Source organism: Agelaius phoeniceus, chromosome 20 (assembly GCF_051311805.1).
Source record: "Agelaius phoeniceus isolate bAgePho1 chromosome 20, bAgePho1.hap1, whole genome shotgun sequence".
NCBI lineage: Eukaryota > Metazoa > Chordata > Aves > Passeriformes > Icteridae > Agelaius > Agelaius phoeniceus.
In genome coordinates this window covers 11363403-11377128 of record NC_135284.1, presented here as the reverse complement: position 1 = coordinate 11377128, position 13726 = coordinate 11363403, and the positions used below count along the sequence as shown (strand labels likewise).

Here is a 13726-nt window from a genome sequence, read left to right as displayed (position 1 = left end):
CCTCTGAGGATATCCTAGGAAATATAGGAAAATCCTAGGAAAAATAGGAAATATTCCTATTCCTGTATTTTCCTTTGGGGCCATTGCCATTGATCTCAAGGACTGCTTTGAGCATAAATGGTTATGGAAGAGTCTTTTACTTGGCTGCTTTTTGCACATTATCGTTGGACGCCATGAGGAGCCCTGAGCCCACACTGAAGTCCATGGATATCTCTGTTGTTTGGATACAAGGACTTGTCCATCTATAACGTGTAATTTTCACATGTGCATAGGAAGTTTCATTTCTTTGTGTTCTGCTTTAGGTCATGCTGTTTGTCTCTTTTCCTAGTGGGATGTGGGATTGAGTAGCCTCAGAGTGCATATAAAGGATCTTTAGCTTTACCCTTTTATCCTTTAGAGTGATGGGACTGTGAAATTAAACACTAAATTAACTCTGATTAGTTGTATTTTCACAGTCCTGCCCCTTTTCCCTTTGAGGATGGGAGCTGGTAGGGCACTAATAAAGGGAGAAATAGATTTATACTTTTATCAAGAGTTACATAAATAATATCTCATGGAAGTAGTTCTGCTGTCAGTACTTTGTCGCAGAAAAGAAAAGGGTCCAGTGTTCAAGTATTAGTTCAGTGCTGCTAAAAGTGCAGCATCATAAACACTTGGTTACTTCTGTCTTCTTCAGACAGATGGACCACTCTCTCTGTTCAACTTGTGCTCCACTTTCACAGATGTTGATCCTTATTAAAAAATCTCCTTGTTCTGGGCACATAGGCTCTGAAGAAGTCTCTGTCCATACTGTAGTGCTTGTGAGCTGTGTACTTTCCTGCAAGAACCATGGGGGAATCACAGCCTTGGCAGGATATTAGCATGCAGGAGACTTCTTGCTCATCCTGGTCAGAAAGGGGTTGAATTTGGAAACATTGGCATCGCTGCAGAGTAACTGCCGTTGTTCTTCATCTGTTAGGAATTCAGCATGGTATGGTGGGTTCCCTCAGAAGACAATTTGAGTTAACTGTGAATGGGTGCTGACAGACTCCCTTTTCTTGCCTATATTCTACAAATGGAATTCCCCTGTTTCCAGCAACCCTCCAAAGCAGGTAGTGGTCCTGGGCTCCTCTAGTTGTTGTTCTCTCAATTTTGTTGTTCCTTAGGCCAGGTTTTAGATCTTTCTGTGGTCCCTTGCATCCTGTAGCCTGAAAACAGGTAGGAATATTCAGCCTGAGTGAATACTGAAAGCTCCTTTTGACCTGATGCTTGTGCTATTTGTGCCTTCTGTTCTGGTTGCTGACCAGTCTGTTGGCTTGTGCTGCCAGAAATGTCAGGAGAGAATCTAGGCTGTTCTTTGTGAATGCAGGAAGCCCTGATACCAGTCAGGATTTCCCCCTTGTATATAAATTTGAAGACCCCAACCTGGTCTTGACTTTCCCAAAGGGATCTTTCCCATCCCTCTGGAGTGTGTGATTAATCTGTGTCAGGCAACATGAAGGGAACCAACTGTTTTACCATCCCTTTCTGCAAGACTCACTTTTCTTCCCCATTTAAAATGCCAGCCCTGTCTTACCATGTCAGTGCTCCCAGCCTGGAAGTGGTTGAGCTCCAGCTGGATGTGCAGGTAGTTCCTACAGGTAGGGCATGCCTGGAGCTAGTTTGGGAAGCAGGAGCTGTGGCTGCACAGAGCAGAAAGGGGTCACTAATCAAACTAACATGCTGTCTCCAATATGTTTGTATTTTGCAGATCAGGCTTAGGTTCAGGCTTAATTAGATCAGTTCCCTGTCCCAGAAAGCCCAGTTCTTACTCTCAGGGTGAACTGGGAAGATTTAAGTACCTGTTGCAGATGTTCTTCCTTCCCTGTCCTATGTCCTTTTCATTAGGAACAAAGTTGTACCAGGGCTTAACTCTGGCTTTCTTAGAAGGGTGGGAGCTGTTTTCTGCACCTGCCCAGCAGCCTGTGTTATCTTCCCCCAAAATACTGGAGAATAGAAACCCTACATGATGACTGTTTCCAGAGCCCTTTCCTTTTTAGTGTGACAGAACAGTGCAGTAAATGCCCCCCTTTAATTTGTCTCCATGGGAGAAAACAGGGAAAGCTCAGGCATTGTCATCTTGAATATTTGTCTAGCTGGATTCCATGGTGTATCACCAGCAATGTCTGATGTTGTTTTATCATGACCTGGGCGACCCATCTCAAGGTGTCTGGGAAATACTTCTGTGCTGAGTATCTGTAGAGCAGATGGTTTGGCGTATGGATTATGCCATTCCCCAGTGGTGACAGATTCTAGTAGGTGAAGGATATCTGAAGCTGCTCTGTCCTATTCTTCAGGGAGAGGTGCAGAGAGTATGGTGCCCAAAGGTTTTAATCTCAGGGTACAGAGTGAGGATGCTCCACGGGGTCAGATGTACTGAAGATAACTGGCTTGAAGACATCCTGCTTCCATTGTTGAGCAATCAATCCTATGTTCTATTAGAGTAATGAATTTCCTAGCTGAATGCAAATTGTGAGGCTATTACCCTAGTAGGACCATAGATAGAATTATGAAATACTTTCTGATATGGTATTTAGTAAGTATTTCTGCCAGAAAAATAAGCATTTTGGAGACTGGTATTCCAAGAAGAGCCACAGTGATATCTTTCTCTAGTTGTTGCTTGACTCATCTGAGCTCATGCCCAAGAAGAAAGATTAGATCTGGAATCTTCTGGTGAGGATCACAGAGTGGTCCTTTGCAGTTGTTTCCAAATGAGGTTGATTATCCTATTTCCTGTCTTCCCTCTTCTGATGAGCCATCCTCTAATAGAAGATAGGGAATTAGTCATATTTTCTGTAAATGACCTGTGAAGCTTGAGTTGAGTCCACATCCCATCACATGAAGAGTCTCCACGGTTTCCTAGAATAGAATTAGAAAGAAAAGAAGGAAAGTGTGGAATCTCATTTAAATGTACAACCCAGCATGCAAACATGATTGTACTTTGGAATTGAAGAATATCTTGATTTAGAGAACTCTGTAAAAGTAGTTCTCCTTTTAGATTGGACTAACTGCTGATGGCCATTGCTGTCTTCAAGGATTCCTGAGCAAGAAGGTTTCAAGCTGATCAATATGGTTTTCAGATTCTGCACTTGGGCTTTCAAGTTTTGGCAAGCTTAGCAGAGGAGGACTTATGCACTTGCAGAGACAGAGCCTGCACAGGCACACATCTCCAGCAGCAGAAGTTGTGGGATCAGCCAGGACATCTCCTTTTTAATCTGGGGATTTCTGTTTAATGAAAGAAAATAATATTAAATTGCCATGCTGTCAGTGCATAGTATGTTAGTCTTTTCTAGTACATCTAACACAACATTCAGATCACTTAACTGCAGAGTAGGAATGGAATCCCTGGGATAGACAACTAAATTCAAATGTCAATGTTTTAATAAACTTAATGGGGAAAATACATCTATAAACCAGTTTAGTGTTTATTTTGATTCTGTTTTTCTTACTCTGGCATTGGCTGCATTTGGGGACCTTGAAACGAAGCCAACCTGAGTCAGAATTCTTCTACGAGCATTCCTGGAATGTTTCACCTTGCTCTATGGTGTCAGGATATAGGTTACCTCTTATCCCTACCTGCTGATCCTTGGGAACTATTTAGAAGAGGAAATTGTATCGTCACAGAGATACCCTAGGTGTTCTAGGGTAGTGGTCTAGGTGCATTTTTTTATCTTTCAGGTTTCTCTGTGACAGTCAGAAGGATTTGGATGAACTGCTGGATTGCCTGCACCCCCAAGGAGTAAGGGAGAGCCAGCTCAAGGAGCGCTTGGAGAAAAAGTGAGCCTACTCTTTGTTTTTCTTATGTGTGCCTTCTCCAAGTCAGAGCAAGTCCTTGGCACAGCAATCCTTGCCATTCCTGGGGCAGCATCCCAGGCTGGGCTTTGATTATTCCTGTGCTGAAGAGGGGAGGACATTCAGGTTGAGCAATTGCTGGTTTTCTTGGGCAGATTCTTGATAAATAACACTCTGAGCAGTGAGGAAGTTCTGCCAGTCTTTAAATTCCTCCTTGAAACCAGGAACAAAGGCAGGGCCGGTTGCTCTGAGCCAGATTTGCCACGTGCTTTCATGTGTCTTTCAAAGAATGTTCTGCACTGGTGGAGCTCATAGCTCTCACTGAAGACCATTGTCCCAGAGCCTGCTCTGCTCCCAGGGCAGTGCTCTGCCTGTACTCAAAGGTTGTGTTTGATTTTCCAGGTATCAGGACATCACACATTCCATCCATTTGGCTCGGAAACAGAACTTGGGCCTCAAATCTTGTGATGGCAACCAGGAACTGCTGAACTACCTCCGGAGTGATCTGATTGAGGTTGCAACGCGGCTGCAGAAGGGAGGCTTGGGATATGTTGATGTGACACCAGAATATGAAGCAAAAGTGAGTGAACAGGCAAAGTACTGAACAAGACAAGTGTGAGATGATACTTTCTGTGGAAGGTCTTTGGTCTTTTGTTCTCCTCAGACAAGAGGAGCAGGAAATCAGTTTTCTCATTTGTCCTTTAAACAATTATTTCAAGATTACACAGCTGATGGCTTGAGGCATAGGCAGGTCATAATGTTGGAGCTGAGTGTCCTGTTCAATTGTCCTGTTTCCATATTCTCATGACAGGTTTCTTTATGGAGCAGAACTCCATAGCTGATTTTTATCTTCTATATCAAAGCCAGCATGTCTTGTTGAGACAGCAGCAATATGCTGGTTCCATAACCAGGTGTGGCAGGTAACCACACTGCATTAGGTACCACGGGTGTCCATTTGCAGATGCACTTCAAGCAGCAGAGAGAGTAATATCCAGCTGTTATGGGGTCCTGTGCTCTTCCAACAGGTGTACTCGCTGGAGAGCCTAAAGGATTTTGGAGAGTGTGTGATTGCGCTCCAGGCTGGTGTTGTTAAGAAGTTTCTGCAAGGTTTCATGGCCCCTAAGCAGAAGAGAAGGAAACACCAAGGAGACGATTACATTGCCAGGGCGGACGAGATAGATGAAGACAAGAAAATGGCAGAAGAAGCCAAGGTATTGTTCACCTCAGGGCTCTGTTTCAGTCTTGCAGTAGAACTCTTTGAGTAGTAGCAGTCCATTTCATGAGGTACTAAATCTTGAGCAACTTCCTCCCATTTCAGATTTGAAGTTGAGTGTATTTGGTGTTTATGGGGCCAGGTGTTGCCTGTTTATTATGGGGAAAGTAAAAATAATAGTGAGGAGATGCCTATTTTTCTCTCTGTGAATAGGAAATGGGTCAAGTTCCTTCCATACAATTCTGCTTAAATAAAAGTATATTATAGAATATTTTCACAGAACTTAATAGGAGTTGTATCTGCAAGAGAGGACTGATGGTGCTTTGGTCCACAAAGAGAAGGAGAGACATGTTTGGGTTCTGGTGACTTCAGGGGGAAGAGATTCAGGTAAATACCACATTAGGCAAAGGGAGATACAAGTTGTTGGATGTGTGGGAGCACGTGGGGAGATGTCTGGGCAAGCAAGCCTCCAGGAGAAAAGTAGTATTGTGGGTCTAAAGATGTATCTCTCCTAATAAAAGGGATAGAGAGGAGCTACAGAGGGTTGGGAAGGGTACTGCAGGCACTTATGCTGCACCAGTGTTTCACACTGGTGCAGCAGAGGTACTATAGGTACTAGAGTTCAGGGGTGGTTTCTGTATATTTAGTTGAACAGGACATTAATGCCCCGTGACAAGACTTTCCCCACTGTCCTCAGCTCTGCCCTGACTGATCACTGACTTCAGCAGAGGCAACAATATCAGGATTGGATCAGCAGAAGTACTTGAAAGTCCCAACTTAAAACCAAATTATATTTCTTCACCTGTGTTTATCTGCAGGGAGCAGGCAAGAAAGGTGGAGAGAGACTAATTTACAAGAGCATGTAGTGACAGGACAAGGGGAAATGACTTCACACTGATAGAGAGTGGGGTGAGAGTGTATATTGGGAAGAAGTTATTTCCTGTAAGAGTGGTGAGGCCCTGGTACAGGTTGCCCAGAGAAGCTGTGGCGGCCCCATCCCTGGTAGTGTTCCAGGCCAGGTTGGATGGGGCTTGAAGCAACCTAATCTAGTGGTAGGTACCTTTGCCTATGGCAAGGGAGGTTGAAACGAGACGAGCTTTAAAGTCCCTTCCAACACAAACCTTTTTGGGAATCTGTGACTGAGGCTAGAGGTAGGTTTTTTGCTGTGGATCTGTGGGGCTTTTTTTAAAGCTCCTGTCACTGTATGCTGAATGCTTGTTTGAACATCAGATCTTTGCTAAGCTGTGCTATTGCTGTGTTAGCAGGATAATTTGGATAGGTGCTAGAAATTTTCACATTCCTCAGTTGTCCTGAAGTATTTAAACTTTGCTAATTTTAAATCTTCCATCCTAAGTGCAAGGGTAATGGGAGGATGCTGTCTCCTGAAAGCTCACAGCAAAATGGAGTGCTGTAAAATCAGTGAGGTCTGAGGCAGAAAGGACTTGGATCAGCACATTTCCCGTTTCTACAGCAGCACCATATTGTGCTTTACTCAAATTTGCCTTAGGGCTGTAACCCTGAGGGCTATACCTGTAGGGTGTACTCAGGGTAGCATCAGATTTACTACAACACAGTCCCAATATGTGATTGTGCAGGTCTCCCCCCTCGCAAGCACTGGCTTTAGTGTCATGCCAATCTCTCTGGAGCATTTATTTATGTAGTGCAGTGCTTACTATCTCGTTCAGGCTTTTCTAGACCTTTGTGGTGGTACAAGCAATGTTCAACTTTTTTTGGGGTGTTTGTTGCTTTGTTTGGTTTGGCAATTCTTTTTAACCTCAATTTATCTGGAATAAGCTTTCTTTTCGCCAAAGCAGAAAACCTTTACAGATGACCTTGAAAGAGCAGCCTACTTCTTAGATACAGTTATCTGAGGAAAGTCCCTGACTGCCAGGCCGACTGTTCTGAAGAAAAATCTCCTGCATAGGCTCGGAATTATGAAGCCTTTTGTGCACTGAGAGCACACAGGAGGTAAAATACAGCATAGCCACACTGGAAAACACACTCAATATACTTCCAGACTTAGAGGAAGAATTGCAACCCTGTGGTATGGGTATGTCTCATTTTCCCTGTGAGAAACAAGTTATGGCTTAACAGGCACCTGTTTGCTGACATAATTGTCTGTATTAAGGGTTCCTGCTGGCTCAGCTGCATTGCTGGAGCTCACACTACTGAGTGGCAAAGGATTGCAGTGAGACCTGGCTTTTGTGGCTGCTCCTAAAAATCAGGCTGGTGTCACTGTTGATGAAAATATTCCCATTTCTAGTGGCAGTAGCATGCTGGACTGTCCCAGAACAGGACTTCTTTGCAGCATGACATTGCATCACTACAGCATGAGCAGAGTGAAGAACATGGATGGGTTACCCCTCCTGTGACCCACGTTCAGTAGTCTGTGCAAGGGGAGAGTCAGTCTGCACCTGCAGACAATCCCTCAAAGAGCAGCTTCACAACCAAGCAATTCCAGTTTCAGCTGTTCCAAGGGGTTTCAGCTCAGGTTGCCATGTGAGAGCCTTCGTATCTGGAGGCTTGTCTACCTTTACCAAAGAAGGTGTTTTCTGTCACTCTGAGGTTGACATGTGACTGAGGACTCGTTCTTTTATTCTGGGAGTTGCTTTTTGTTTTTTTCCCCCTGCTCAGTTGCTCCTATCCAGTAAGGAGGGGATTTAAGTAACTTCCTCCAGTCTCCCATTTTGCCTTGTTGGCAGCTGGAACTCCCTTGGTACTGGTGCTGCTCAAATGCCACAGTCTCCTGATGCTTGGGAGGCAAGGCTAGAAATTTGTTAAATTCCACAGACCTGGGGAGAAACATCTCAGCAAAGCTTGCCAACGGCTTTTGCAGATTTCTCTTGGCCCAGCATGTGAACAGCAAAACCCATGGAACAGTTCCGTGGAAAATCAATTATACCGTATGCAAAGCACCTCAACAATGTTCTGCAAAGAAGGAGCGTGGAGCTGTGTAACCTCCACAGTGGGCTGGGCAGCTTTACATTTGTCTCCGGTGATTCTTCAGGATCCGCACCAGCAACGGCAGTAGGGATGTTGGCATTTCAGAACAGTTTGTGTGTTTTTCCAAGCATCTAATATGTGCTGTGCTTCCTCAAATTCAGTCAGAGGAGAATGTGCAACTCTGCAAAACTCCAAGGTTTTGTTTGGCTCCCAAATTGCTGTCAGCTGCAGAGTTTAGATTTTCCTATCTGACACTTCACTGTTTGTTTTTTCGTTCTCCTGGGGTAGAAGAACATAAACTAAAGGCCTGTTATGTCCCTGTCATGTCTGGGCCATCACGTCACTGTTGTAGAGCACAAGATTACCATTGGAGAGGGACATGGCTCTGGATAACTTCTGTCCTGCTGCATTTTGGATTTATCAAAATGGTATTTCCAAACCTCCTGAGCAGGGTGTATGGTTCCCATTGGCCTTGCTCTGTGCTGACCCTGGCAGCTGCCGTGGTGTGAGGCTCGGTTTTGATGCTGCATCCTCATCACCAGTTTCTGGGATTTCAGATGAACTGAGGCCATAGTGTCTCAGGGAAGCAGCTGGTTTCATATTTGGCTGTCCAAATGCCTGTGCAGTGTGATTGTAGCTGGTGGCACTGGGTTCCCTCTGCCACCTGAGCAGCTCAGGGACCGCACGGGTGTTGCTGCGGTCCAGGTGCCTGTGTGGTACCCACTGGAGGGCAGCACAGGTCACTTCAGCCCTCCTTCCACTGTGATTACCAGCTGTTCCACAATTTTCCTCCCACATTTTACAGTGCTAGATTTCTGCCTTTTATTTTCTTAGCCTGCTGATTATTTGGGTTAGACCTTCAGAGCAAGAATTTAGTGGAGTTCTCATAGATTGATTCAACCTGACTGTGAAATGCAAAGCAGTTGACTGTTAGGAACAAACTGTCTGATCCTGGGAGACTGGATATGGATAAACCACAACCAGAACTGCTGAGGTAACACAGAAGGAAAGAAATATCAGAGTTGAGCTTTGTTTATGAAGGTTCCCAGCTAAGGGATATAAAAACATCTTTAGACTGAAGGGATCTATGTCTGTGCATTGTTGTAAGATGTTAGGTCTGTCTGCAGGTTGCTTCAGCCATGGAGAAATGGAAGACAGCAATCCGTGAGGCCCAGACCTTCTCCCGTATGCATGTACTGCTGGGGATGCTGGATGCCTGTATCAAGTGGGATATGTCAGCAGAGAATGCCAGATGCAAAGTGTGTCGCAAGAAAGGTACGCATTCCTGCCCACAGAATTCCTGCCCGTGCAGCAATTGGATGCTGTCACCTCTGCTGTGCTTAGGTGATGTGTCCTTGTAGTCTGTCACTCTGACTATGGCTGTATTTTAAGTTCTGAATGTCAGGATTTACAGTCAGCAGCATTGATCTCTCAAAAACCTTTGACCCTGACTCCAGTAAACCATTCTTATGTAGCCAGTATTGCAGAGCTGCTATCCCCTGGATATTTAGGGTACTTGGACAAAAGTAATCTACAAATCCTTCTGGGAATATTTGCGCAACTGTCCATTCCCTAGTTTCATTTTTGGAATGGTCTTTGGATCTCTGAGCCTTGTCAGTTAATCCTGTTTTTTAGAGAAGGAGCAAGCAAGGACGGGTTGGGAAGGTTATTATGGGGAAAGCGAGGTGGGATATTGCTGCTCTGATGCCAGAGTGGGAGCAGAACTACTCAATGAGCTGGGGAGGTCACCAAACAGGTGATGAGGGGATACTTTCTCTGTGTGCACTGTAGAATGAAGGACATTAGAATCTTCCAGGTGGAGGGCGAAATAGAAGGGGTGTCAGCAGAGATTGGTTGCTGGTATTTGTTCTGCCATAACCTCTCCTGTTGGACGGGAGCCTGGAGGAGAGAGCTTGGTGGTACATTCTGCCTCTTCACTTTTATATTTGCTGAAACTGTAGTGGAAAATGAGGGCAGGCAGAGCTCGGGGGACTGCTGGGCAACTTTTGTTTACCAAAAGGCTAGCCATCCGTCCCTTTAGAGAAGTAAGGGCTGAACTGGTGCAAAATCTGCCTTCACTGCAGAACCTCAAGAGTTTGCCAAACCAGTGCCAAAGCTACCCTACCTGCTGTTAGAGGAGTTTCTAGGCAAAAGTAAGGGGGGGCTCACTTGAGACTAACACAGTAGTTTCACAGAAGCTAGGAACTGAGATGTTAGAGAAAGACAAGCTGGCAAGCCCTCTGCACTTTCTTTTTCCACTTCAGTAAAGGAAAGCTGGCTCAGGATTATTTCCCTGTTTCCCCTCATCAGTGGGAGGCACAAGGAGACTAGTCCTGCTGCATACTGATTTTCAGTGTAGCCTTGTCACCCCAAGTGGAAGAAGATACCATGTTGGTTAACCAGACTGAACATAGAAGAAGAATAGCTCCATTTTTAGCTTACAGCTCTGGGGCCCTGTTTGCCGCACACTTTCCCCATGTTTGCCTGAGTGGAACCTCTTCGGCAGATTTCTATCTTTGCCTTGAGTGAAATCTTTGCAGGGCGAGGGACTTTGCATTGATTTTGTTTGTTTTTAAATGGTGCTGTTCATAAATACAGTGGTGGGACAGAAAGAAGGATCCCCAAGGAAGGTCATCAGAGAAAGGGTCCCTGCCCTCAGAGGGGACTCTGCATCTTTCTCTTGCTTAATCCTGCCCTCCAGCACTGCAGCAGCTTCTACCTCTCAGGTTGACTGAGGCTGTGGCCTTGTTACAAGTGAGCTGCACTTTCCTAGGTGAGGATGACAAGCTGATCCTGTGTGATGAGTGTAACAAGGCCTTCCACCTGTTCTGCCTGCGGCCGGCACTCTATGAGATCCCAGACGGGGAGTGGCAGTGCCCAGCGTGCCAGCCTTCGACAGCCCGGCGCAGCTCACGAAGCAGGTGAGTGACCCTTCCTGCCCATAGCCTTGTCACAGCACAGTCTTGAGCTTCTTTTCACAAGACCCAAACCAGCCTGGAGCAAAGCCCCTTTAGAAAGTTTGAAATCACCCAGTTAAAGCAGCACGGAAACAGAAAGAAAAGCAGTTTCAGGATGCAAGTTTAGCACACGTGTGTTGTACTGATGCATTACAAGTTCATGAGTTTTAATAAATAACTTGGGTTTGGAAATGAAAACATAGGCAAAACACCCGCCAAAATTAGTTACACTAAGAGTTGTTGTTTCCTTTGAGCATGTGGTTGGGTTATTTCTTCATGTAGCTGGTGGCTGCAATTCTGTGGGTCCCTGGGCTGGGTTACTGCAGTGTTCTTTTAAGCTAGAGCAGACATTACTCCAGGCTGCATCTCAATCCCCACTCTGCTACGACAAGTCAAAGTGCTGTGCTAATGGTTTTCTCTACCTGATGACCTTAGCAAAACAGGACCATCTTATAATGTGACAAAGGGAATGTGATTTGAGGAGGCGTGGCAAATACGAGTTGCTGCCTCCTGAAGGCATGGGGTTAGATTGGTTTTTTGAGTTGCAAGCTGGAACTTAAACATTTTACAGTGAGTGTCATTTGCTGGTGGTAACTGTGCTACATCTCCCCGTATATCAGTGAGGTGAGGCTGTCAAGTGGCACCTGATGCAGAAGCAGAGAGCAGATCCTCCCTGACAGAGGAGCAGCACAATAGAGGTGTGCCAGCCAGTACCGTGCAGGTGGTGGTATATGGCCTTAAAAGTATTACTTACTCTCTGGACAGCATTTTAAGAGTTCATCAGGCTTGTACACAAATGACAGGGCTTAAAAGCAACTCTTGTAGCCTGAGTTCATAGTTACTTGGATGTGGCAGAGTCACCTGCAAGCTGCTCAGCTCCTGGCCCAGAGCCATCAGGTGGAGAACACCTGTTTTCTGCTTTCTGCTCTTGTTGTCTTGGCTGAGATAGGAAAAGAATGTCAGCCTGGCATATTCTTCACCCTCTGTGCTTTGGAAGTTTTATTCCTTTTATTGCTCGAGATCCTCTTTCTCCAGGGGATTTAGACTCCCATAGCAGCTTTGCCTGTGTCCCCTTTTGCTTGGGTATGTTGTTTTTTAATGGTCCAAATGAGACCCCAGCAGCAGTGCTCCCTCTAGTTCTGGGATCCCCAGCTCAGGAAGGACTTCAACCTGTTGGAGCAAGTCCAGAGGAGGCCACCTAGTTGATATGAGGGATAGAGCATCTCTGCAATTAGGGAAGGCTGAGAAAGTTTGGATTGTTCAGCCTGGAAAAGCAAAGGCTTTGGGGTGACCTAATTGCAGTCTTTTAATTCCTGAAGGGAGCCTGCAAAAATGATGGAGAGAGACCGTTTACAGGGGGGAATGGCTTCCTTGACATTGTCCCTTGACAGAAGGCAGGGTTAAATTGGATATTGATTGGGAAGATATTCTTCCCTTTGAGGGTGATGAAGCCCTGGCACAGATTGCCCAAAGAAGCTGTGACTGCCCCATCTCTGGAAGTGATGGAGCTTTGAGTAACCTGCTCCAAGTGTCTGAAGTGCTGAAGTGTCCCCTGCAGGGGGACTGAAGCAAGCTGAGCTTTAAGGGCCCTTCTAACCCAAACCTTTCTATGATTCTATGAATGATTGAACAGACATAGATGAGAAGCCAGAATGTGCTGGGCAGGGAGTCTGCATGGCTTCTGACTTTTTAGCACTTGAGGAGCCTGACATTCTGTTCACCGATTTGTTTCCCATAGTGTAAAGAAACCAATCTATTTCCTTAAGTATATGGAAAATATTCCAGCAGGAAAAAGAGCCCCTCTTGAAACTCTTTAGGCCTGGTCTGCAGACCTGGGCAAATAGCAAATCTTCCTCTCAGGGAGGAGTAATTACACAGCAATCAGTCTTATAATTCCCTGCCCCATGGTCATGGTGCCTAGAATACCAAAAAATACCATGATTCAGCTCTTGGGAATTTTCAGTCCTGATTTTTAGTTGAGGAAGTGAGTCCTTTGAGCTGTAGCTATAACTTGATATTCTAGAATACAGCAAGCTGCTTTTGGCTGAGCCTGGTGTTTGTAGTACAGTCCAAACAGTACCAGGCCCCTGGGGCCACTGATGCTCTGTTGCTCAGGCTCTTGTACCACAAACACATACACCTGCCTTGTTCCAGGAACTATGCAGAGGATTCTGCTGAAGATGAAGGTGAAGAAGGTGAGGAAGCTTCTGATGAACCAGATGCTGAGGAGGAAGAAGAGGAGGAAGAAGACTATGAAGTTGCTGGACTAAAATGTAAGGCTTTGACCAAATAGGGAAGTAACAGAAAATAGTAATCCTCCCTCCTGCCTTCAGTATCTGAAATACTGATCCTCTTTGGGACTTTTCCTCATGCAGGCCAGGTATAGGCCTGGGAGATGTCACAGGGAAAGGCTGTGGCTGTGCTGTGGTTACTTGGGGAGCTGGAGTAAACCCTTGGCCATTTGTGATGGGGTCAGCACTAGCAAAGATTGAAACTGCTCACTGCCCAGTCACTCCCTGGGGACACCGCTGTTCTGAGGGCTGAGAGGGGTCAGTAGAGACTGCAGTGGGCTGGGGGGTCATCAGGGCCTGCAGAGCGGTGGGATTGTCAGTCTCTGCGCCTACCGGATTTGTTGTACACTGGAAGCTGTTTAATTGCTTATGGGAACTCTCACCAGAGCCCCCTCTCCTTTCTTTTCTTTTTCCCACCAGTTCATAACCCCTTGAGTGCAGGACTTCTAGTGATTTGGCAAGGTGGCATTTTGAAATAGGAGGACTAGCACTTCCTCTCCTTATTCCAGTTA

The 13726-nt window shown here is 45.6% G+C and overlaps 2 protein-coding genes across 14 annotated transcripts in view; one reads left to right on the top strand and one right to left on the bottom strand.

Annotated features, from left to right (window-relative positions):
* Positions 1-13726, bottom strand: part of LOC129129107 (frizzled-9) — a 40756-nt gene that overhangs the window by 14831 nt on the left and 12199 nt on the right. For 7 of the 8 annotated variants that reach the window (XR_013184849.1, XR_013184851.1, XR_013184850.1 and 4 more), the window contains exon 2: positions 2-2877. The exons of the other annotated variant lie outside the window; for it this stretch is intronic. The gene's annotated coding sequence lies outside the window, so the exon portion shown is untranslated. The remainder of the gene's footprint in view (position 1; positions 2878-13726) is intronic. 8 annotated transcript variants of the gene reach the window in all.
* BAZ1B (bromodomain adjacent to zinc finger domain 1B) overlaps positions 1-13726 on the top strand; it is a 47713-nt gene that overhangs the window by 23785 nt on the left and 10202 nt on the right. For all 6 annotated transcript variants that reach the window (XM_054646815.2, XM_054646817.2, XM_054646818.2 and 3 more), the window contains 6 exons: positions 3697-3795; positions 4213-4390; positions 4836-5021; positions 9094-9241; positions 10740-10887; positions 13078-13196. In XM_054646815.2, coding sequence (XP_054502790.1) covers positions 3697-3795; positions 4213-4390; positions 4836-5021; positions 9094-9241; positions 10740-10887; positions 13078-13196 — 878 coding nt within the window. The remainder of the gene's footprint in view (positions 1-3696; positions 3796-4212; positions 4391-4835; positions 5022-9093; positions 9242-10739; positions 10888-13077; positions 13197-13726) is intronic.